Source organism: Podarcis erhardii (genome assembly GCF_964252035.2).
Source record: "Podarcis erhardii genome assembly, chromosome: 1".
NCBI classification, from domain to species: Eukaryota; Metazoa; Chordata; class Lepidosauria; order Squamata; family Lacertidae; genus Podarcis; species Podarcis erhardii.
This window is the reverse complement of record NC_138497.1, coordinates 110,585,527-110,611,461: the sequence shown is the minus strand read 5'-3', so window position 1 is coordinate 110,611,461 and position 25,935 is coordinate 110,585,527. Positions and strand designations below refer to the sequence as shown.

The following is a 25,935-nucleotide window of genomic DNA, read 5'->3' as shown; positions in this document are numbered from 1 at the left end:
GCAATTTGTGATTACCATATTCATCATGAAAATCCTTCAGCATTTTAGTGACAATTTATCCTAGTACACATTTCTTTTCAAGCAGTTTCTCATAATGCATTTTTGTATGCTATTTTCATGATATGGTAGAAAATTCCAGTTTAACTACGCACCATGTGAAGAAGTGCTGCCTTTTATCTGCTCTGATCTCCCACCATTTAGCTTCATCCGATGACTCCTATTTTAGTATTATGAAAGGAGAAAATATTATGCTTTCTTCACTCCATAATTTTATACACCTTTGTCATGCAAGTCTTCATGAAGGTTGTGTATATAACATACTCATGCATTCATATATCTTTAAAGAGTATTAGCTTCAAGTATTCAAGTATTCATCTGCTTCAAGTGCCTTGTAGCCCTGCTTCCAACAACCCTTATTGCATCTATTGTTTCTGTTTTAAGTCTCCCAGCGTATTATTATTGATAACAAACTGAATGAGTGAGTGAATGTTTGAATGGATGCTGGCTCTGCCTAAATCATTGACAGAAGAAAATAGGACAAAATGTGGCATGTGTTGTGTTATCCAGAATCCCTGAATATTATGATCAGGAAAAGTTAACAAACTGTGATGCCGTTGCTGTTGGTCCCTGTGTTTTCCTCCTGTGAAGCCCGCATCGCATTGCTGACCCAGTTATTAAGCTCTTCCATCCCAGCTTGCCCTTTTCCTTCCATAGATGAGAAACTGACAAAAATTTTGAACCCCCTTGTCAAATATTGCCTCAACAGTGAAGGGGCTTCTCCACCTCAAGTTACTCAGTTTCATCTTTGCACTGAGAACTAAACAAAGCCCAATGTTTTGCTTGAACTCAGAAAATTATGTTGTTTTGTGTTTCCTATCAGGTCTCTGTGAGCGGGTTTTCAGCGTATGTTGGCCTGGGGGCAAGAATGGGTGAGAGTCTTGGACTTGACAAAAGAGCGTCCAATAGCCTGAAATATTCAGCGGGTGTTTTCCATGAATAAAATGGTCCAAGGAGGGTTGGTGAGAGTCAGAGGAGATTTGCCAGCCCTCTGGCCAGGAGAAGGAATCATTGTGTCTGCGTAAACAGTTTGAGTCAGACAGGCTTGAAGAAAGGGAAAGAGATAGAGAGCTGAGGTTGTGTTCAGACACCGGTTCCTCAGTCCAGTATACCTGAAGGAGCGCCTCCACCCCCATTGTTCTTGGTAGTGGCGCCCGCCCTGTGGAATGCCCTCCCACCAAATGTCAAAAAGAAAAATAACTACCAAACTTTTAGAAGACATCTAAAGGCAGCCCTGTTTAGGGAAGCTTTTAATGTTTAATAGGTTATTGTATTTTAGTGTTTTGTTGGAAGCCGCCCAGAGTGGCTGGTGGGACCCAGCCAGATGGGCGGGGTAAAAATAATAAATTATTATAATATTATTATTATTCTCTTAGCAAAGGTTTGGGAAAAGGTTTCCAGCCAAAGGACCACGTTCTCTTCTGGGCAACTTTCAGAAGGCCCCATGCTAGTGGTGGGTGGGGCCAGAAGGAAATGTGGGTGGAGCAACAAATGTAAATGTTACGCTTGTACAGTAGGCTAGTTTCTGCACCCCACCCCAATTCTCCATCCAAGAAAGCATTATTGAACTTCAGGAACCCATTCCACTACAGGGATAGCTCAGCTGGTAAAGCAGGAGACTCTTAACCTCAATGTCATGGGTTCAATCCCCACACTGGGCAAAAGATTCCTGCATTGCAAGGAGATGGGCTAGATGACCCTTGGTTCCTTTCCAACTCTACAATTTTATGGTTCTTTGAAGCACTCAGGGCACAGAGCAGGGCCAGTGAAGGCTGCAGCCCAGGGGAACAGTGTGGGCAGAGTCTGAAGAGCCAGACCGAGAAGGCTGCAGAGCCACGTTTGTCCAGAGGGTCCCCACCCATCTGTTAGATCCTTAGGTTGCCAGCTGTTTTCCTTGGAGATCTGATAGGGGAGCAGCGGCTGTTTGTTAGAATACTGAAGCTGAGCCTCCAGCTCATGCTCAACCTGCATATTTGTAAACCAGCTGAATATGACAAAATGACAGTCAGCCTCTGGCGACCTCCTTCCAAAGGGAACAGAACCTAGGTAAGCACTGTGCCCTGGCGAGGTCCCCTCACTCGGAGGAAAGATGAAACTGATAAGTTTGCATTGGGAGAAATGCCTTCAGTCTAGAGGTGAAACTGTCATGGTGTTTTAAATCCCTTTTCATTTTCACTTTTACGGTGAAGAGAGATTTTTCAGCACTAGCTAGAGAGAGAGAGGGTTAGGGGTGGTTGTTGCTGTGTTCCCTTGTCAGTTTCCCCTGGTGCTCTTTGCAGGCTTTGGGCACAAAACTCTACAGCGTTGCACATCCAGCACCATCTACCTCCCTCCCCCTTTGGCAGCATATGCAAGAATTTGCACATCCAACTGTTACGATTTTTCTTGATGGAAATTAAATTAGAACTGGATAGAAAGTGAGTCTTGACTAGCATTTGTATAATGGTTCTCAAAGCAGTTCACACTAATATGATCAGTGATGAATCCAGAAGCTCATTAATAATATCAAACAATGGACTTACCACTATAAAAGGTGAAGGTGGCAGCAAAAGAGGGAGGATGCTGGAGTGAGATGTCATTCAGAGTCCTCTCCCCAATCCACCAGATGACTCTGCTGCCACAATTTACGCTAAGCAATGAGATGCTTTCAGTCTCTTTTAGGGCAGGCTTCCCTCTTCCCAATGTCCTACAACAGGCATCCCCAACCTTCGGCCCTTCAGATGTTTTGGACTACAATTCCCATCATCCCTGGCCACTGGTCCTGTTAGCTAGGGATCATGGGAGTTGTAGGCCAAAACATCTGGAGGGCCGCAGGTTGGGCATGCCTGTCCTACAACAAGAGGAGGTTAAGGGGTGATATGATAGCCATGTTCAAATATATAAAAGGATGTCACATAGAGGAGGGAGAAAGGTTGTTTTCTGCTGCTCCAGAGAAGCGGACACGGAGCAATGGATCCAAACTACAAGAAAGAAGATTCCACCTAAACATTAGGAAGAACTTCCTGACAGTAAAAGCTGTTCGACAGTGGAATTTGCTGCCAAGGAGTGTGGTGGAGTCTCCTTCTTTGGAGGTCTTTAAGCAGAGGCTTGACAACCATATGTCAGGAGTGCTCTGATGGTGTTTCCTGCTTGGCAGGGGGTTGGACTCGATGGCCCTTGTGGTCTCTTCCAACTCTATGATTCTAGGTGTTCTAGTGCCATTTGGAATTAGGACAATATCCTCACTCTGATTTGCCTTTGTGATCTCATTATACAGACGAATCTGAATTGCCGAATGTTGATATGATTGCATTGGTCTGTGTTATTGCATTGTTCTGTGATCCATGATTGGCTGGGATGGGTTCAGAAAGAAAGCTGCCTTTTTAACACACACACACACACACACACACACACACACACACACGGCGCCCAAACAGCAGAGGAGGCCAGGAAGACGACAGCTGTAAATATATATATATATATATATATACACACACACACATATACATACATATACATACACACACACACACACACACACACACACACACACACACACCTTTCACGAAAAGGTATGCAAGCTTTTTGTGTATGTTTGGGACACTTCCCCATCTCCCCAAACTTGCCCTTTGAAACTGGGGGGGGGGATCCTGGTTGAAAGTTCAGTGCAACCCAATGAAGATGCAACAGAGGTTACACTCCCCCAGTAAAAAAGTGGGTGTGGGGTTTCCAGTGTCAGTCAAACTCAGGCCTCACATGCAACATCATTTCCTGAGCAGTTGCCTTAGCTTGCATTTGTGATTCCTCCCCCACCTTTTCCTTTCAAGTGTGATGTCCAACTTGAATTAACATGAGTGTAGCAGATGTTAAATGACTGTGACCAAGCCACTGATGTGCTATTTTACACTCCTCTTCATGAACTGTGTCTGGCTTTGGTGAGCACTTGATATCCCCCTCCAAGTCACACCATATGCCCTTGTATTTAGAGAATGTAAATCTGAAATCAACTAGTCAGCCATTGTCTCTGTTGCTCTCTTCAAACGCCGATGAAATCGAATTTATGTGGGAATAAAACCTTGACTACTAAAATGCTGTTGCAGAAGTGCAATTGAGAGGAAAATTTGGCCTGATGCTTCATTTTACTGGGACTAGTGGTGGTGCTTGAGCAGAGCATAAAGTCAGCAGTGAAACTGGATATCCGAAAATGCACAGACGTTTGGCTGCTTGAAGGATAATGTATTTTACACAATCTATGTATTGGAATGTAAATAAATGTCCTCAAGCGTATTTGTGATGCAGGGCTAGACAAATGTTGGACTGCTACTTCCAACATCCTTGCCTGTTGGTCATGCTGGCTGGGACTGGTGGGAACTGTAGTGCAATGACATCTCTGGGCGCCACATTAGCGATTGCTGTCATGATGTTTTAACAAATAGTTTCATCAATGAATTTTTCTTTTCTACAAAACTAGACAATCTCTGAAATGGTGTTGTATCAAAGTGGGCACATTTTACATTTTGATAAATTGCTTTGGCAGAGGACGAGATGATGGCGAAGAATGAGGCCGGGGAGAGGCTGGCACTGCAGCAAAAGGCTGCTGAACATGCCCCCTCTGTGGCACCTGGTTGGATGCCTACCGGGGGGCGTGGGCGCCAGCCAGGTGAGGTGGAGGCAGGGGGCTAACGCCCCCTGCTAGGGGCGGTGCTCGGGCTCCCGCCCACAACCACTCCCCTCTCTTTCAGGGAGGAGAGTCTTTAACATCCAATATGCTTTTAAGTGCGTTGTGGGAGGGGGGAGTATTGGTTTGTTTTTGTTCTTTTGTTTATTATGTATTTTGTTATTTTTTATACATTTATACATTTTTATGTTGTGATCCACCCTGGGATCTAAAGACGAAGGGTGGTATAACAGCAGCAGCAGCAACACCAACACCACAGTCGTACCTTGGATCCCAAATGCCCTGGAACTCAGACATTTTGCTCCCAAATGCCACAAACCCAGCAATGATTGTTCCGGTTTGCGAATGTTCTTTTGGAACCCAAATGTCCGATTAGTTGCGGAGCTTCATACAACTGGGGGGCGGAGAGTAGGCAGGGCTGGCGCGCATCCTGGGGGTGTGACGCGCCGCCTGCAGAGGCGTGGCACGAGTCCTGGTGGCAGGGCACGCTGCCTGCAGGGGCATGGTGCCCAGTGTGGGCGGGGGGCAGCCGCGATGGCACCCTACCGGGATCACACTCCCCCCGCACTCCTCTTCCTCCGCCAGTGCAGCCGATGGGGCTTTTGCGGCTTCTGATTCAGAAGCTGCAATTTGGTTTTCAAATGTTTTTGAAGTCGAATGGACTTCCGGAATGGATTCCATTCGATCTCCAAGGTACGACTGTAATAATAATAATAATAATGCCAATCACAAAATGGTTGTCATGGGGATGTGGCATAATGGACAATGACACCATGGCATAGCTCAAAATCGCTGTCATGCATGTTATGGCATAACATGTTCCCCATCAGCACTCCCCAGTGAAAAAAAGACAATAACATCAACCACCACTGTGTTCTCTCATGGAGAGAAATAGTCTCCTCTGTTCCAAACACAAAGGAGGGTGGGTGGCTGTCTACTCCTAGCATCCAGTGAAATTTGAGTATTTTTAAGCGGGCGTGGTCACTGTTTGATAGGCCAGGCCACTGCAAACAGGAACTGATGAGGGAGAAAAAGCTTTCTCTCTTGCATTGCGGATTTTTTAGGGTATATTTAATGAGACTTTCCGTGGGTACTCTACAAAAGTGTCTTAGAGGGTATAATAGTCCATTTAACCTACAAGTAGGAATGAACATATGAGCAGCAGAGAACACTAAATAAAGGAAGATTTGAGACAAAAATGGGTGGAATAATAGAATATGCAGCCGACAAAAGACTAAATTGCCATGGAGAGATGGATTGGGAAGCCCAAGGACAAGAGATAAATGATGAGCATATAAATTGTAAAAATGCTTTTTAAAAAAGAGATGGACTTTCTGTGGGTGCCATGGGAAGTGCTGGTGGGTGCACTGATGCCTGTGGTATCTGCATGTATCATTCTACCTGCCTCTCTAAAATGTTCCTCACCTTTTCAACTTATGTTTTACTCTAGGAGGATGTGGCAGGGGCGGGCGGGGGGGGGGGGAGATGGGGAGAAAAAGAGACATCCACTACCTCCTTACTGGGCACATTGTATATCTGAATTGTCTCCTTGGAGTCAATAGGCCACCTCATTATGGTTACAATAGACAAATTCCTAAGCATGTGATCTGCTTCCATGGCCTTGACTTGTTCGTTTTTTACCTCAGAGACTTGCCACTCATGTTGACTCAGATTTGCTGTGTGTGATGAAGTGATAAAATCAATGGAAGAGAATGCACGTGCCTCTGTAGTGTTCAGAGAGAGAGACTATATTATTTATTGTTTATCGCTGTAAGTTAAACCCACTCAACAATTTTCTGCCAAAGTGCATTTAACTGTTTTGGATTTGTTTTGTTTTTTTATTTTACTTACAGCTGAGGGGCTACTTCCGGGGGACAGTATCTAGACCTGAAGAGTGTGGTCCTATTAATGTCTACTTGGAGTAAAGCCCCTTCCGGTTCAGTGAGACGTTCTTCCAGGTAAGTGTTAAAAGGCTGCAGCCGAAATCTGTGAGTTATTGGCAAAAGTAATATTAAGACAATGGGGGAAAGGATTATATCAATATTTCTAGCAATGCAATAAAATAAAACAAAACACTGTGCGGCTTGAATAATAAATGCTGTTACAACCACCACCCCTAGAATATTACCAATTCAATGCAACTGCAACATTTAATAAATTAGAGCAGGGACTGAGAACATTTGATCCCCCAGACATTGCTGAACTACAACTCCCATCATCCCTTCCTATGAGTAGAAAAGCAGCTGGGGAAATAGGTAAGCATCCCCACCCCTGTCATTCCTCTCCTGAAAGTGGAAGTGTCTGATTCTGCTTTTCATTTTATTTTAATGGTACATACAACCATGATGTATTACAGCCTTCTGTAACCCAGTGCCCTCCGGATGTTGAAGGGCAGTAGCTAATGGGACTTATTGTCCAAAAATTATATAGGGAAGACTGATGTGTTGCATCTAGTTTGGGACAGAGCATGATCTGGGAACTAGAGCTCATCATGGTTAAAGTGAATAGTCTTTCTTTCTTTTTTTTAACATGAGAAGGTATTTAGAATGTTAACAGTTTTAATAAGAGACCCTGCTCCTGGCTTGGATCCTGCAACTCAAGGACTTTAAAAATAACCTCACCCTGAATTTTCTCCTTTGGGGTATGTGTGTGTGTGTGTATTGTGGAGGTATCCTTAGAATTAAACAGACATCCATCTCCTTGTTTTCCCCACAAGAAAACATTTGCCCTATGAGAAACTGATCTGGATATGCCATAAAATGTTCTTGCACTCATAAATCCCCACATGGCAAAATTGGTTTGCTTTTTTAAACCATTCAATGTATGACTTCTTGGCATAGGTAATAAATCACACACCTGTTTTATTTATTTATTTAGGGAAGTCGGAAGATACTGCCTTTTAGACTTCTGCGTTTGCCTGTGCACAGGTTTGTTAATATTTTGGTGGAAATGGGATGAATTTTATCTTTTTTGCTAAAACCTTTAATTTTAAATTTTTCAAGCTGGGTGGTTTTTTTGCTTTTGTTTTGTCCAGTGGAGTCTAGTTATGCTTGCCATAAGGGCAATGATACCCAACAGGGCAATGGACACAAGGTCACATCAGCTAAGTCAGTTTGCATTGTATATATGGCCTCTTTGTCACACGTTTCATTCAGTAATTTCATACTGAGTATATGCCCTATGTTGACAAATACTGGATTGATGTTGCTGTTATTATTATTGCCATACCACCAGTGTATGTGATATCTTACAGAGCTAGATAGGGAACACAGAGAGGTCCTTGCAATCAAAAGTGGACAATGTGAAAACAACCAAGCTGTTGCAGTTACTATGCTATAAAGCAGGGCTGAGGAGCTTGTGGTCCTTGAGATATTGCCGGACTACAGCTCCCATCACCCCTGGCCACTGACCATTAACAATTGCAGGGACCACTGAGTGGTTTGAATGATCTGGAAATAAAATCCATTCCGAAGTGTTCCAAATGGAATTTTGTACCAAAATGCTGAACATAGCCTTTACAATTATGGGCAATTCTTGAAGGTTGCTCTCAAGTACCTGCTACATTATATACAACACAATTGTAATACAATATATAACTTGTTTTGTACCATCAAGCACAATAGGCAAATGAGAAGCAAAGAAGGAAACCACGCCAGGCCTGTTCTCAGGTTTGAGAGATTCAACCCTTCAGTATTATCCAAAGCTTTTAAAAATGATTTACTTTCTGATGTATTTTGAAATGGAGGGTTTTCTCATTGTCTCCAGCTGCAGCACAATCTAATACTCATGTTTACTTACTGAAGAGTATTTCACTTGGGAGGAAAATGCATAATATCAGTGCAGGCTTTGTGGAAATTCACCACTCTGGTATGTGAAAAGTACTTGAGACTAGGGGCTCATTTCAATAGTAGTGGGGATTAAATAACAACACCACATGCACACATCCCATTAGCTCTTCAAACAAATTCAGACTTTTTATTTGGTGTGTCATCTTTGTTTCATAAGCACACTAGTTAAGTGCATTTCCTTTCACGGCTTAATTTTCCTGGCACTTGCAAAGATGATTCTCTTTCTTAGCTACGTTGAAACTTTTCTTTCTGCTTTACTTGCCCCTTTTCAGGAAATGACAACAGGAAAACCATGCATAAATTGGAAGGTATGGCAAGGCAGCCACAGTAGCTCTTGAGGGTTAGGTAAGTCAAGTCTTAATTTTGGTGCATAGGGTCATCTGGTCTGTTCATAGCTGCCCTGAGGCTTGTCCCAACCATAGCATCAGGGCCAGTCCTACTATTAGGCAGAGTGAAGAAGCTTCAAGGAGGTGGTGCCCTTCAGCTCTTCCTCCTGAGCATACCCTTCTGCTGGAGAATAGAGCTGTGTGTCATCCCCTTTGTAATCTTATCAACCATTTGCAATGAACCTCAACAGTCAGAGGATATGGATTAACAAGCAATCTGCAACATGGTTATTTAGCCATACACATTTACTTGCATGTGAATGAGAAACAGGAAAAAGCCCCCACATCCATTTATGGAACTTTGAACACCAAATAATAATAATGATTTTATTATTTATACCTCGCCCATCTGGCTGGGTTTCCCCAGCCACTATGGGTGGCTCCCAACAGAATATTAAAAACACAATAAAACATCAAACATTAAAAACTTCCCCATACAGGGCTGCCATCCAATGTCTTCTAAAAGTCATATAGTTGATTAATTTCTTGACATCTGATGGGAGGGTGTTCCATAGCGCCACTGCCAAGAAGGCCCTCTGCCTGGTTCCCTGTACCCTCACTTCTCTCAGGGAGGGAACCGCCAGAAGGCCCTCAGTGTCCAGTTTATTTTATTACACATGAGTAATTCTATCTGATTTTTTTGTGATGTGTGTGCATCTCAGTTATTCTACAATATTGCTTGTATGGTGCTGCCCTGGGCTCCTTTGGGAAGAACTGTGGGATATAAATTTAGTAAATGAAATGTAGAAATAATAACTAAATTCTGGTGATTTCCAGAATGCCCATTAGCAACACAGTTTCCTCACCCTTATCAAAAAATGACAATGCAAAGCCCGCTGGTATCAACTGGGGACTTACCACCTTCTTTTCCACTGTGTGTTTGCATATTCCATATTGTTTCAGAATCAATTAAGGGGAATAGTCAATGAGCTGGTAGCTGCGTGCTGCGCTCACGCTGAAGAGGTTTGGCAAAATGATTTTGCCTGGGCTCTGACAGGAAATGCATGAGTCATACTTTGAAGCCAATTGCTTTTCAAATTTGCTCTTTGGCTGCACATCAACACACTCGCTTGGGCCCCGTTTCGCAAGATGGACAGCTATAAGCCACGTTGCCTGACAAAAGTGTCTATATAAGCAGTCGTTCTGAAGTGCTGATTCTGTTATTTGATTTGAGGATTAAACATGCAGTTGCAAGCCATCTGTTTCCCTGGGTTGACGTCCTTGAGAGGTTAGATTTCTACAGATAATGCCTCATAAATGCAAGTGGTATTTTGAGAGATCGGAATTAGCCGAGACATATGCCACTGAAATTATCTGCCTTATCCTGGAGAACTGCTTACATTTTGACATCCCTGCCCAAACTGAAAAGAGAAGTTTACTCTCATTGTTGCTGATTTAGAACCCTGCTGCTTTCTGGCCAAATGCCACGAGACTGAGACAGTACATTTTCAGTTAGTACATGAAAAGCTCTGCTAACTATTCAAGCTGTGGCTCTCTTCAGGATCTTCCTTCAAGTGATGCCTGGGAACAGGAAAAAATCCTTTCAGCTTCTATTATCAGAGCGGCCTCTCACGTTGGGCCAACAGGAACCAGAAGGTAGGTGAGAAGCTATTGCCGCTGAGCACACTTGAAATCAAATGGATTTCTCTCAGTGTAATCCAGGGATTGCCAACCTTTTGGGGTCCGTTTGAAAAGCTGCTATGGCCACCACTTGCACATCCTGCAAATGAGCACAGATCTATTACCTACAGCATTATGATTATTTCAAGCCTATTTTCATTGAGTAGAGGACACCCTGTGGGTGCCAGGGATGGCTTGTGTGGGCCCATGTATCCTTTAATACGTACATGTTTCATTTTACTGGGGACAGAATCACTATTTGCTAATAACTAAGACAAAGTTTATTACCAGGGCCTATTCTACCATTGTGCAGAGTGAAGTGACCACATCAGGGCAGGGAGCCGCTGTGAGTTGTTGCAGGATAGAGCTGTGTGACCATATGCCCTGCTTTGCACCCTCTGAGTTAACCTGCTGCCCTCAGGTGCAATGGAGGACATTTCCTCTCCTCAGTGTTGAAGAAAAGCTCAACTTTCAAGCCAGCCAGTCTTGGACATGGAATAGAAGAGGCAGCAAAGTGTATTGGGCTGATAGTTACAAAGGTTGCTTAGGGTGGACATAAGCCTGTAGGCAGGGCTCACCTAATATATTTTACTGCCTGAGAAAAAGCTGTACAATGCCTTCCTCGCAGAGGTGGGTGTGGCACCTTCTGTGGGAGAAATTCCCCTTGGGGGTTTAAGTACAAGGCTCACACCAATTTCCCAACCAGTCAGCCTTTATCCAGTAATGCATTGCAGGTCAGAGTTCAAAGAGTCTGCGAGAACATTTGCATTAGAACACACACTATATAGGCAACATATGTCTTCTGCCACCCTGGCACATCAGCATCTCTCAACCAATCACAGTCCCTGAAAGACAAGTTACTCAGCCCATTTTTACTGCACACATCAGAAGCTTCCTTGTACCTTATGTGGAGTTGTTTTTCACTTTAACATTCAAGCCGCTTACCAGGTTCTTGCCAGGTTTGTGGTGGGGCCACGCTGTTGCATATGAGACACTGGTCTTACTGATAAGGAGTTTAACAGAAATCCCATGCCACTTCCCTGCGAAGCTTTTGCCACATGCTGAAGATGCACACACATACCTACCCTTTTCTTCTGATTGAAAATTGGTTTAAAATTATTTTAAAATTGTAGTTTTATACTGTTGTAGCGCACCCTGGGCCCTTATGTTTAATGGTGGGAAAAATAAACAACATAAAATAAAATTGGATCCAAAGAGCTTTAAAGCTAATATTTATACCCCGCCCATCTGGCTGGGTTTCCACAGCCACTCTGGGCGGCTTCCAACAAAAAAATTAAAATGCAATAATTCATCAAATATTAAAAGCTTCCCTAAACAGGGCTGCCTTCAGATGTCTTTTAAAAGTCTGGTAGTTGTTTTTCTCTTTGACATCTGGTGGGGGGGGGGGCGTTGCACAGGGCAGGCGCCACTACCGAGAAGGCCCTCTGCCTGGTTCCCTGTAACTTGGCTTCTCGCAGTGAGGGAACCGCCAGAAGGCCCTCGGCGCTGGACCTCAGTGTCAGGGCAGAATGATGGGGGTGGAGACGCTCTTTCAGCTAACACCTTGAACCTAGGAAACTGCCTTATACTGAGTCAGACAATTGATCTACCTAGCGCCATATTGTCTACACCAGTGTTTCCCAACCTTTTCCTGACAGTGGCCCCCATCCAACCTCGTTTGCTTCTTGTGGCCCCAGCCCCCAGCCCGTCCTGCCGGTAGAAAGGTAGCTATTAAAATGTTTTGTTTGTAAACAGAACATGTCTTATTTATAATTTTTATAGTTTATACAAAATACAATCACGTAAAAGGATAGGATCATCATGAAATATTGTTGAAGCAGAAAAACATAGAATCATAGCGCTGGAATGGTCATCTTTCTAATGCAACCCCCTGCAACGTACGAAACTCAGCTAAAGCTAATTGCCCCACCCCATCTCCTACTTGCTCATCTTCCCTCTAGGTGGCTTCATCAGGCGAGCGTTTGCTGCCCCCCCCGCGCTCTTCCTAGTGCCATCCGTCTTCATGGCCTTGTGCCGCTTGGCATGTAGCACAAGCGCTGCTTTAACTGTCAGTCACCATGAGCTACTCTCGGAAAGAGGCTTACCAGCTCATAAACTGAAAGCAATCCTATTTACTGCCATTTCTAGATTCATAGATTGCTTGCAGCTTGTTACTGTTCTAGTAACACTTTCCCACCCCCCCCCCACCCCCACCGTGGGCCAGACATCTCAGGTACTTTCCGTTTTTCCTGACAACAGTTAGGTAGTTCAAACGGCCACATGCAACCTGCATTGTTTCTTCTTGTGTAATGGGATTGAATTTAAGTGTGTGTTTGTATGTGCATATATATATATACACAAACACATAGTCCGATTGCCACACAATACATAGTGCATATTCAGGTCCAAAATAATTTTAATGGTCAAAATGGTAGTGTGCTACAGCTAGACTCCCCCCCCCCTTTTTGGAGGAATGTTAAGGGAATTTGCTGGGCTTAAAAAAAATCTAGAAAGGGTTAATTGGCTTCCTTTATATTCCTCTCTCTGGTGACTTTTCTCAGTCAGCATTATTCAGTTCTGCTTCCACTCTGCAGACCGCTGATGGTAGATGTATATTCTGAAAATAAACTTGAATCTATTAAAGTGGCTAACATACAGTGATGTCCCTGTTTTGTAAATTGAGTTCAGGCATAGGCTATCTATCTGTTTGGCAGCCACAGAGGTGTCTTTTTTTGTTTGAATTTTACTGTTTAAGATTGCTGAGTTGCTTTTGAAGGTGGAGTGGGGTCAGGGTGGTATCAGATTCACACATTACTGTCTTTACTAAATTTATATGAATGGCCTCCTCTGAAGATTGAGGAACTTGAGACTAGCATTTCTGAAGCTTTTCTGACTTTCAGGGATATGATCGGGGGGGTGGGGTGGCGACAGCAGGTGACAGGGGGAAGCTGAAGTTTGGGGGCAAAATGAGGAATTCTGTTTTGTTTTAGTTATCCACCTAGATTAATTTATTGCCTATTTTCCCCCAGACTTAACGGACCCGACGCGTGTTACAAAGTACAGATAGACAATGGAATCACAATAAAACCAACAGTGATCCATAAAACCAAATAACACCCACACATTATCAGACCTTCAGCACATTAAAAGATAGTCCCAGCTAAGGGCACATAATTTCATATTTTTATTTTTTAAAAGTTAATTATTTATAAAGCATCTCCAGTTTGAATATGTCAGTGGACTTTGTGTAAGGATGCCCTCAAAGTTGCTTAAAATTCCCACAGTGTGTGTTTAATATAGTGTGCCTGAGGTTCTTATTCCCACTTGGACTATATCAAGCCTATATCGGTAGCATATTCATCATAGCAATAGCTGCAAACTAATTCTAAAGCATTAAAGCAAAATTGTATGGCATAATAAAGGGGCAGTCCCCCCCACCCCCATTTTCTATTAAAGTACTGATGTTACATCAGGGAGAAGAGTCATCATTCTTAAGAGAGAGCTTGCATTTCCCAGGGCCTCATGTTTGCCTGTCAGGCCAATCCAATATGTCTCAAACCATCATAAAACATTGTATGGGACAAGAAGCAGATAGGACCAAGACACACACCCCAAGTCTCTTGAAACCCTGGAGCAGAGGCAGTTTTAGGGCAGCGCGACCAGTTTCCCCACACTGGGTGCTGAGTGGAGAGGGCACCTGGTAAGCACTTGCCTGGCTACAGGAAGGAGGGCTCTGAGAAGGTCTTGGAGTTCTCCCCCCTTCTCTCCAAAAACTGGTTAGTGCTTGCTCAGCTTTGGGAAGAAGCAGGGCTTTTTTTTCACCCGGAACTCCATTCTGGGACCTCTCAGGTGGCTGCCATTGCCATTATAAGAGAACAAGGGTGGTGTTCATGGTGAGTTCCAGCATCTCTTTTTCGGGGGGGGGGGAGCACTGGGAAGGAGAAGGGAGGGCTCTAGGACCCTGCCAGAGCCTCACACATCCTTTCCAAAAACCAGCACAGCACAAGGGTTGGAGGCACCAACTTTTGGCCCACCTCAGGGCACCTCAGGGCAAGGTCCGCCCCTACCTGGAGGGCTCTTACCAGACAGGGTAGATGAATACATGATCTCAGAAATATACAGGTCTGACTGATTCATTTTATGAAAGTTTGCCTTCCATTCTCCAACACTGGCATCCAAATGGGAGCCTTAGGCTGAATGTTATCAAGCACCAGTTCATCTCTGTAACACCCTTCATTCAAAGGTCACGGGGTGGTTTACAATATAATAACACGAAAATACATACCATAGTAATGAACAAAAGCAATTACCCCCCCGCCCCAGTTTAGGTTATTCAAGAAGCCAAAGGCCAGGGAGAAGAGGATGTTTTTGCCTGGCACTTAAAGATATGTAATGAAGGCACCAGCTGAACCTCCCTGGAGAGAGCATTCCATAAATGAGGAGCCATTGCAGAAAAGGCCCGTTCTCATGTTGCCACCCTCTGGACCTCACACAGAGGAAGTACATGAAGAAGGGCCTCAAAAGATGATCTCAGGGTCCAGGTTGGTTCATATGGAGAGTGGCAGCCTCTGAGCTATCGCAGTCCTGAGCCATTTAAGGCTTTAAACGGCCTCGGTCCAGTATACCTGAAGGAGCATCTCCACCCCCATCGTTCTGCCCGGATGCTGAGGTCCAGCGCCGAGGGCCTTCTGGCGGTTCCCTCATTACGAGAAGCAAAGCTACAGGGAACCAGGCAGAGGGCCTTCTCGGTAGTGGCGCCCGCCCTGTGGAACGCCCTTCCAGCAGATGTCAAAGCGATAAACAACTACCTGACATTCAGAAGACATCTTAAGGCAGCCCTGTTCAGGGAAGTTTTTAACGTGTGATATTTTAGTGTATTTTTGGTTTCTATGGAAGCCGCCCAGAGTGACTGGGGAGGCCCAGACAGATGGGCAGGGTATAAATAATAAATTATTTTTATTTATTTATTTATTAATTATTATTATTTATAGGTCAAAAGCAGCACTTAGAATTAAGCCCAGAAACTAATTGGCAACCAGTGCAGTTGGGACAGGATTGGTGTTTTATGCTCAAACCATCTTGCCTGGCGAGTGACCTGACTGCTGAATTCTGCACCAGCTGCAGTTTCTAAACTGTCTTCAGAAGCAGCCTCACATATAACGCATTGCAGTAATATAACCTTCAATGCAGTATTTCAATTAATGTGACTAGTAAACACAAATACCACTCATACCCCATTTAGTAGGACCTGCACCTGAAAATCTCCTGAAGCTGTGTAATATCTTTTTGCTTGATACTTCACACACACACACACACACACACACACACACACACACTTTTATTTCTAAGTTTCGGAAAAGTATTGGACATGTGCTCAAAGTACAGGAGGACCCACAAGCTCAAGTTTGGTCCCAACTTTGGCTTCCAACTTTTCTGATGTGAAAAAGATGTGCATCTTCTGGGACGCACTCCTGGGTGAGTCTTGTAATCCATGCCTCACTCTCCCCCCCCCCATGTGCTTTTTGTGGGGCAAAAGTGAGGAACATGAGCATGAGAGATCGCAGCACTCAAAATGGCCACAAAAATCTTGTGGGGGGAAACCACAATGTCCTGTTTTTTCTGGGGCACTTGGAAGGTATGCTTTAAGGATAGTATCTAGGAGGGCTTTCTCAGAACATAAAGGGCCTGGGATCGCTTATAACTCATGCTCTGGATATAAACCTAACACAAAATGTGACTGCCCTATATGCTGTAGTACATCCATATAGTCATCTGATGGTGGAGCGGATGGGTTAACTTTCCTCAGTTATTCTTCCCTAAACGTGACTCATAGTTTTTAATCTATAGGCTAGAGAAATGCCCTCCCACATACTGAAAAGCCACTCCACTCACCGTGTCCTCTTAAAAAAAATGATGAAAAAATGAAACGCCAGCCCTACTTTTTGCTCACCCCGGGCAACAAAAATTTGGAGAAGTTGGAATGAAAAACGAATTCAGTGTCTCATTGCTGGAATCTTTCTTGAAGTGAAGTGGAAGCCTTCATTCATCGACCTAATGAATTGAAAATCCTGCTGACCGGTTCCATTTTGGTCAAGGGCCAGGAGCGGTGTGAGTCTGCTCTCCTTTTATGCGTATGCGTATGTCCCATTAATGTTAATGAGAAGGGTGTCTTGCTGTCGCTATGAAAACATTTTTGCCTTTTCCTTTCTTCCCTTGAGCTCTCTGCCGGGCTCTTTTGTCATTGAAAACCTATTCCACCCCCTGTTCATTGTGCTGGGGGAATAAAGGGAAGGACAAAGCTTAAGAGCACGAAAGCAATTTTTGGTTGGGTGTGGCTATGTATACGCCATTGGCGCCTTCTGCCCATCACTTATCTAAACAGAATCACATAGCAACCCAGTTTCCCCCATCACACAAACACAGACACACACACTTGCTGCACCCCTGCTGCTCCCCACCTGCATTCTCATGGACATTTGCTACCAATTTGTGACACGAGGGCACAGAAAACCAAGCTGCTGTACTCTTGTGAATGGTTCCAAATTAAAACATTCCTGGCCAGTTCAATGGGATTGATACAGTGGTACCTCGGGTTACATGGGACGCAGGTAGGGCGGTGGGTTAAACCACAGAGCCTAGGGCTTGCTGATCAGAAAGTTGGCAATTTGAATCCCCGCGACAGGGTGAGCTCCTGTTGCTCTGTCTCTGCTCCTGCCAACCTAGCAGTTTGAAAGCACGAAGTACAAGTAGATAAATAGGTACCGCTCCGGTGGGAAGGTAAATGGTGTTTCCGTGCACTGCTCTGGTTCGCTAGAAGCGGCTTAGTCATGCTGGCCACATTTCCTGGAAGCTGTACGCTGTCTCCCTCGGCCAGTAAAGCGAGATGAGCGCCGCAACCCCAGAGTCAGCCACGACTGGACCAGGGGTCCCTTTACCTTGGGTTACAGATGCTTCAGGTTACAGAGACTTCAGGTTATAGAGGCTTCAGGTTACAGACTCCGCTAACCCAGAAATAGTACCTCGGGTTAAGAACTTTGCTAAAGGATGAGAACAGAAATTGCGTGGCAGTGGCGTGGCGGCAGCGGGAGATCCCATTAGCTAAAGTGGCACGTCAGGTTAAGAACAGTTTCAGGTTAAAAATGGACCTGCAAAACGAATTAAGTTCTTAACCCGAGGTACCACTTTATAAAGCTCTTACTAGTGTTGTAGGTTCTGTACAAAGACTGCATATACACCATACATTTAAAACACTTAAACCCCCCCCCCAAATCCTGGGAACTATAGTTTAACCTTTACAGAGCCACATTTCCCAGGATCCTTAACAAACTGCAGTTCCACATAGGGTGTTTACATAGCCAAAGGTTAGCAAACAGCATAGGCTGTGCTCATTGGGCTTACAATCTAACAGAGCCAATATAAAAGCTTCTGGCAGCAGGATGCTCCCTTACGCTGAAGCCAGTGTTAGAAACTCTCGTCTCCCAAACGCCTTAGGCATCGAACATTCTGGCTCCCGAACGATTGAAAAATGGAAGTGAGTTTTCTGGTTTTCAAACATTCTTTTGGAAGCCAAACATCTGAGCTTCCTGCAGCCAATCGGAAGCCGCCCTTTGGTTTCCAAACTTTTCAGAAGTCAGACGGACTTCCGGAATGGATTCCATGAGACTTCCGAGGTACGACTTTATAAGCTAGGCACCAAATGGCTCCTTAAACCAGGATTACAGTTGCCAAAATGGGATGTCTCGGGCCAGACAGCTCTTAAGTTGTATTTTTCAATATGACTTTCTGGTTCCTGAAAATCAATCTGGTTGTGCAGATAAAATATAATGGATAAAATTCTACAGGAAGTGGTGCTAGTGGGTGAATACAGTCAAGATCTCTAGGCATTCACCTCCAAATGGTGGAGACATCAGACGCTATCCTGGCACCTGGGCATGTACACTTGGTCGCAAGTGGCCGATAGGCTGTTGCAAAATGCACTATGCAAATTTCAAATGCTGATTGGAGCCCCTTCCATGCACAAAGGACGCCTGCTCTTTGTGGAAGGGCAACTCGCAATCCAATCCACTGTGTAGTTCTACTCCTCGGCACGCCCTGTTGCTCAATTTAATCCCCACCAACTGCAGTATGACAAGAATGACAACTGCCAGCTTTAAATGGTTGCAATGAGGATTTTGAGATGGTACATATGAACAGAATAAACCTTGGTATAAAGCGGTATATAAATGTAAGGCATAACTAAACAACGGACATTCTAAAGCACTTTAGCCATGTTAGGGACAAGAATTATTACAATTACCGTACTGTGTGTAACCCAAACCAGACTGGTTCTCCTTTAAATAGATTAATATGTCTCTAACATTTGAAAATTATGAAAACCGGTAAGGTACGTTGCTGGCGTCAGTCTGCCTCAGGAGACAATGGAAGAGGGCATCTTTGGGGGATAAAGTCAAACTGTTGGAGAGTATGTTGTGCCAATGTAATTAAAAAATTATACAGCTTATTTTCATTTTGACTGCCTAGTCTGCAATCAAAACTTTGCAAATACAGTATATTAAACACACATCTACAGTATATGCTGTTTATTGGGCACCACATTGATATAATTGCAAGGCATGTGTCCACACACACCTAGATTTTGAATGAAGTATGAATATTATTAAGATATGTCCTCTACTTCCTTGCATGCACTTTAATTCCCCCCTCCTTTAACTGCAAGGAGAAGCCATCATAAAGGAATCCCTGCCTTGCTTTGGGTATAATAGAAGGTGCCTTCATGTTCTAACACCTTGCCAGTTGGAGAACTAAAATAAACCTAAAGGAAGAAAAGCTCCATTTACCACAGAAACCCCTAGTGAGATCGAAACTGTAGTTCATTTCTTCCAATAATAATAAAAAAGACACATCAGTGCCCTTCTTACTGGCAACTTTTTCTCTCTCCCTTTGCCATTGGAAGGCAGAATAAGGGAGGCAAAGCAGTATATTTAATTGTAACCTGCTATCTCTTAGAGTTTTCTACTCTCCTGCTTGCTTTAGCTTAGCGGGACATCCTGCTCTATTTTATCCGACTAACAAGGACCATGAGTAAAGCAGCTAGAGCTAGGGGGTTAAATTTCTACCTTAAAAAAAAAAGAAGAAACCTCCTTCAATGTATTCCATGAAGGATAGCAATATGGGATGCTACTTGACCTTCTCATTGTTCTATAATTTGATTGGCTGGATGCTGTTTGTGCTCTTTTCCCAGTCTCAGCATCTTGCAATGCGAAGGAGGGAGAGGCGCTTAGACAATGACCAAGCCCAACGCAGGAGATTTTGCACAAAGCTAGAAAAAGAAGGAAAACCCTCCATATATCTTGAAACAATGAGTTGTTCCTTGATAAAACAAGGCAAGTGTTGATAGCCCTCCACTTATGAATGAGAGGACACTTGGGCGAAATTAAAGAGAAGATCTAGCAGTTCAGCAATGGCTTTCTCTTTCTCTTCCTTTATTTTTTTATTCTTCTTCTTTTTTTTAACAAAAAACTACCAGGTTTTTCTTTTCTTTTTTAGAACCTGCACTTCTCTCTCCCCCCTCCCTCTACTGATCAGCTGAAGCTTAACATCGGTAACCAACTGAGATACTTGTTGTATTGCCTGTAGAAAGCACTCTCCAGTTTGTCAGTTTTAACAATCTCTGCACCATTGTTAGAGTCCTCAGTGTGCTTGCTGCTACTGCTTCTTTTTCATTCTCTTTCTGCTCGCTTTTCATGTTTGGTGTCATTGTCGTGAAGGGGGTAGGATGAAGCATATATGAAGATCAAGGTAGGGGGAGCAGGGTATTGTTCTGATGCCTCTGTTCTGAGGACCAGGCAATGAGCAGGAAGAGCTTTTCTTAATCATTATTTTTATAAAGTGTGTTATACCTTGAGGAACAGGAGGGTGGGGAAGCATAAGAAGGAACTGAGTAGGGGGAAAGGGGTTTGAGATGGGAGCACATTTAGAATCTAGTTGTGCACACAGAAAGCTGGGTTGTGCTGCTTTGGTTTGTGCACAGGCAATTTTCCGTGCTTACGCAAGTGGACAACTTGGTCTCTTCCATACATGCTTGCAGGAACCGAAACACAGAGTGGTGATAATAAAGAGTGACGGTACACCTGAAGGCAATTGCCTTTGATAATCTAAGTGTGTGAAACCAGTAGGAAATTGACGGGTTTGCACAACCACATTATTTCCAAGCCGTGATTAGTTTTATTATCAGCTTGGAGTGAATGTGGGCATGGAGAAACAAGGGCCTGAGTCTTCCACCATCGGCCAATAATTGCATTTCAGCACAAGAGTGAGACACTTCAGCAAGACTTTGCCAGTTTGCTGTGCTTTGCTTGGGATGCTGTGCTGAGATCTGGAAGCAGGGAGCTTGTGTGTTTTTTGTTTTGTTTTGTTTTGTTTCGAAGAAACCTACTGAAGCTCCTATCTATTTACTATTAATTGGAAATCTGTTGCAGGTGATTTTGAAAACACCGGTTTGTTAGGAGAGATTATGTAGGTCGCTAGGACTCTCACTGAGAGGCAAGAATGGGCATCTTGAAATCAACTCACAGTAATTGCAGCTAAGCATATGGCCACAAGAAATTGCCTTATGCAGATTCAGACAACTAGTCCATCTAGCTCCATATTGTCAATACTAACTGGCAGCAGTGCTTAAGGATTTCCATGCAGGATGGGGGGTCTTCTTCAGCCCTAAGCGGGGATGCAAGAAATTTAAACCAGGACCTTCTATGTGTACTCTAACCATTGATCCCCAGACCTTTCCCACTGATTCCCCGTGGATATTCCATGATGGCAGTAGTGTCTTACTGTGCATTTTCTCTTGAATTTCAGAGGATTCAACAAAATACAGAACACTACCATGTGCATTTATATGCACACTTTAACTCAGTATATGCTATTTTGTACACATAACCTGAAGGGAGAACAGCATGGCAAAATTCAGAAAAAGGCAAATGTTGAAGGATGACTGTGTTTCAGTTAGCCTTTTTCTTTGATGGTGGGGCAGGGCAGGGGAGTTTGAATTGGATAAGTACGCCTTTAAATGCAAACTGAATTGAATTTATCCCCTATCTCTAATGATGGCACAAGAGGACTTGAGCTCAGGTTATAAAAACCACCATCTTGCTGGCTTCAAGAGTAGCCAATTATTGCACTGGAAATGGCAAGAATTCTGTCTCTTCACAGGTAGAAGAATTTGCTCAATCGGGGGGGGGGGGGCCACAAGCTATATGCTGGCATACTCCTGTTGCTGGACCGATTAGTAGCTGGAGTAACTTCCAGTGTGCGCTTCCTTAACTAGATGTGCTCAAGGAAGGGACTCTCGAGAGGCAATTGGTAGGAAGGAGAATAGCCAAGGCCATTCCATGCTGTTTCTCACTTTTCCTCCTCCTTGCTCTTTAGCCATCCTTTGTTCAGCGTAAGGGCCAGCCCTACCATTGGACAATAATAAGTTTATTACAATAATAAGTATCAGGTGGCAGGTTCTGGTGTGTGTGGAGTGGCAGGAGCAGTACTCCACCCAGTGGCAGAGGAAGGGGGTCGGGGGGTCGGCCCACCCCGAGTGCCATCTCGGGGGGGGGTTACAAGAGGGCACCCTGTGGGGGGCTCGCCCCTCTGCCTCCGGGCATGGTGGCGTGAGCCACCACCATCATGCAGCCGTGTGCAGAGGATTCTCTGCTTGTGGCTGCACCCTCTGCCACCGTCCATACGGTGCTCCAGTGGTGCCATCGGCAAACTGCCCAGTGACACATGCACAGTGGACGTATGGATGATGCTGCGCATGCACCCTACGTAGCGGTGCTGCACATGTGCCGTACATATGCCCATGCATCGTCGGGCGGTTTGCCCCACCCCCTGACACTCCGCACCAGGTGCCTGTTCTCCTTCCTTCACCCCTGCTCCACCCACCATGCCTCCTGAGTCCCCTTCTGCTAGAAAATGGAGCTGTGCACCTGCTTTGTGCCCATTAAACTAGCCTGCTGTCCTCAAGGTGTGGTGGAGAACTCTGTCCCATAGCTGGGGGTTGAAGTAAGCCACCCTCCAGTCCAGTTGGTTTCTGTAGGATGGAGAGGGTGGCATATTGTCCTAAACTCCAGGCAGCAAAATGTCTTGGAGCAGGCCTGCTCAGTGGCTTCCCTCTGGCCCTCTGTATTTAGAACTGGCGTGCATTGCTGTCCATGTGTGGAAGGGTTAGATCAGGCTTCCTCAAACTCAGCCCTCCAGATGTTTTTGGCCTACAACTCCCATGAACCCTAGCTAGCCGGACCAGTGGTCAGGGATGATGGGAATTGTAGTCTCAAAACATCTGGAGGGCCGAGTTTGAGGAAGCCTGGGTTAGATCATGACCATTTCCCAAGGAAACGATTAAGCAATAATGAAACCAATAAAACCAATCATAACCTGACCCTGGGACTTGGGGCTGGATTGTGGTCAACGTTTTTAATACTTTTCAAGACCTTGGAAGCCACTCTTATCTCAACACAGTTACGTTTTAGTTTCAAATATTCTTATACTACCACATTAGCTTTTATTATTGAAATAATTATAATCACTGTCTTTAAAAATGTTTGAAGTCTTGCCAACTACGCTAGGTCAAAATCATAAATTTAAATTCAGTTCATTAACATTGTCTTAAGGATCCATTTTTGAAATTATTTCTGTGGGCATGCAGGTTTCAAGTCCTAGGTGTAAAATATTTTAATGTTTTTTTTTTAAAAAAAATGAAGACACCAATCTCTTGTTTTGCAGAGGACAAGGCCATCAGCAGACTATGTTCTGCTGCTTGCCGTCCACAATACTGGGCGGAGCTTGGCAGAAAATAACTTGGGTATGTTGTTGGTGGTTTTTTTACCCTTCCCATAATCACTCCCTACCTGCTTTGGTTTACTGGCCTAAACTGTAGTTTGCTTCTTACTTTTAAAGATAATTCAGTTCTGTATGGTTTTGATTTAATTGAATTGCACAAGGTCTGTAATCATAAAAAAAAACAAAAAACAGTTGGGGGCTGCTTATAACTAAGTTGGGTGCATGCTGAGCTTCCAGTAAATTAAGACAATTCCTCTCTCCCAGCCTTCTCCAACTGATATCCAACTTTGGCTCAAAGCATTTTGGCATCCAATTGTGTTGCTGAGAGGGAAGGGAATCAATTGACTCTGAACCTCTTCTTGCTGTTTTTTCAAAACTCTCCAATAGTCTCCTCCAGCATCTCAGAGGTTTGTGGGGGTGGAGAAGCAAGAGGCAGTGAGTGTTTGCCTCTTCCTGCTTTTTTTAAAAAAAATCTATTCAACAGTTCAATGCCCAGGGGCTTCCTGTTGTTGTGGTAGACTCTTGGAGTAGTTTGGAACAGAAAAGAGAGAGAGAGAGATGTCCCAAACTACTCCTCTTAGGAACAGCTTTAAGTTGAAGATGAAAGTCAGCTGGAGAAGACTGAGAGAAAAATTAGTTTACAGAACGGGCTCGTCCACACTTATGCTTGTGTGGTGCCTAGAAAGCACGGGTCCAAGTGGTTTTCCGCACTCTTTACCAATAGAGCAGAACAAATGGCAATCCGGGGGGGGGGGGACCAACTGATTGCTAAAGAGTAGCTTTTCCCAGGGGAAAGCAGTGGGACTAGTGCAAGTGTGGATAAATCCAAATATTGTCACATGCATACACCCCCTCCATTCAGAGAACTAATCCCCAAGCATTTTTTCTTCTCATTACAGGCCTGGCACAGAAGTGCTTGTAGTAGGAACAAATAGAAGCAAGGGTGTGGCAACAGAGATCACCCACTGGAACCACCCACCTAGGGAATGGTGGTCCCAGTGAGTGACCTCTATTGGTCACCCAGTGGACTATGGAAGTTCACTGAAATTGTTTGCAAGGCATTTTGAGGGTGAAGTTGCTCACCTCCATAGCATCACATTCACATCCACAGCGGGCTCCAATGAGGTGTCTAGTACAATGTCTGCTGCAACATCTTGGGATCGGTTTCTGTTGATGTGGCCTGATGACATGGGATAGATGTTTTGTGACAATGTGGCCAGTGACATTATTTCTTGGATCCTTGTCCCTCTTGACTTCTCAAGGCTGGTCAAGGGAGTATGACTGAATGGATTGAAGGTGTGGTCAATGCTTTCTTGTGGGAGCAACCGGTCCCAGCCACCCTGAAGAGCTGGTGATCCGCTCTGTCCTGAAAAAGCCCAGCCTAGAACCATCAGTTTGTGACAACTGCCACACAGTCACAAATTTTATCTTGACCCATTTCAGTCTGGGTCCAGGACTGGCAATCTGACTAAAATGGCTTTGGTTGCTCTGATGGATAACTTGTATCAAGAGAAAGACAGGGGGAATATGGCTCTATTGTTCTCACTTGATATCTCACCAACTTTTGAAAACCTTGACTATGGTATCCTTCTGAGCTGACTTAGTGTGAGGGTTAGTGGAGGCCTTGTTTTACGTGGAATCTGATAATATCTCCAGGGTCATTTCGTAATAACATTGGGTGATTGCCTTTTGGCTGCCTGGCAGCTGGGCTGCAAGGTGTCATTGAGTAGTCCTGCTCTAGTCTGCCTTGGTCAGACCACATCTGGAATACTGTATACAGTTCTGTGAAGCACAATTTAAGAAGGCTATTGACAAGCTGGAAAGTGTACAGAGGAGGGTGACCAAGGTGATCAAGGGTCTGAAAATGAAGCCTCGTGAGGAACAGTTGAGAAAAATGGGTATGTTTAGCTTGGTAAAGAGGAGACCGAGAAGAGATAACGCAGCCATCTTCAAATATTTAAAGGACAGTTTTTTGTTTTTTCCCCCTCAAGAGATGCTCAGCCACATGGGGAACTGTGGCATGAGCAGAGCCCCGGGGGCCTGGCTGCTGCTGCAGCCCCCTGGGGCTGGTTGGAGTGCAAGACTCCAGCTCCCCAAGGAATGAGAGAGTGGGTGGTGTGACACACTTCTCTGCCACACACTGCTGGCTGTGTGCACCCTGGTCACCTTGCTGGCAGTGCTTGTGGTGGTGTGGCAGGGCAGGTGCAAGAGCTGCCGTGAGTACAGGCACCTTTCTTTCCTTGGGGGAAAAAAGCACTGCTAAAGAGCTATCACGTGGAAGATGAAGCAAGCTTGTTTTCTCCTGCAGCAGAGGCTAGGACCCGAACGAATGGGTTCAAGTAACAAGGAAGGAGATTCTGATTAAACATCAGGAATAACTTTCTGATGGTAAGAGCTGTTCGACTGTGGAACAGACTCCTTTGGAAGGAGGTGGACTCTCCTTCATTGGGGGTTTTAAAACAGAGATCGGATGGCCATCTGTCATGTATGATCTAGTTGAAATTCCTTCATTGCAGGTGGTTGGCCTAGGTGACCCTCA

General features: G+C 44.4%; 1 protein-coding gene and 1 long non-coding RNA gene across 14 annotated transcripts in view; one reads left to right on the top strand and one right to left on the bottom strand.

Annotated features, from left to right (window-relative positions):
* LOC309348541 (uncharacterized protein) overlaps window positions 1–25,935 on the bottom strand; it is a 410,924-nt gene that overhangs the window by 4,419 nt on the left and 380,570 nt on the right. For 5 of the 10 annotated variants that reach the window (XR_014159453.1, XR_014159455.1, XR_014159457.1 and 2 more), the window contains one exon: window positions 9,807–10,668. The exons of 2 other annotated variants lie outside the window; for them this stretch is intronic. Coding sequence is in view for 1 of the 8 variants with exons in the window: in XM_081873868.1 (XP_081729994.1) it covers window positions 153–217; window positions 6,566–6,700 (200 nt within the window). In the remaining 7 variants the exon portion in view is untranslated. Of the gene's footprint in view, window positions 1–152; window positions 218–6,565; window positions 6,701–9,806; window positions 10,669–25,935 lie in introns of all 10 variants that reach the window. 3 more of the 10 variants (XR_014159451.1, XR_014159452.1, XM_081873868.1) reach the window with 3 other exon arrangements.
* On the top strand, window positions 6,600–10,514 carry LOC309348646. Of its 4 annotated transcripts, none has more exons than XR_014159503.1 (5): window positions 6,606–6,672; window positions 7,592–7,641; window positions 8,480–8,581; window positions 8,835–8,907; window positions 10,450–10,514. It is a non-coding gene; the product is annotated as an uncharacterized lncRNA (long non-coding RNA). The 4 variants fall into 4 exon arrangements; XR_014159504.1 differs by lacking the exon at window positions 10,450–10,514 and adding an exon at window positions 9,852–9,866; XR_014159506.1 differs by lacking the exon at window positions 10,450–10,514 and having other exon boundaries at window positions 8,835–9,800.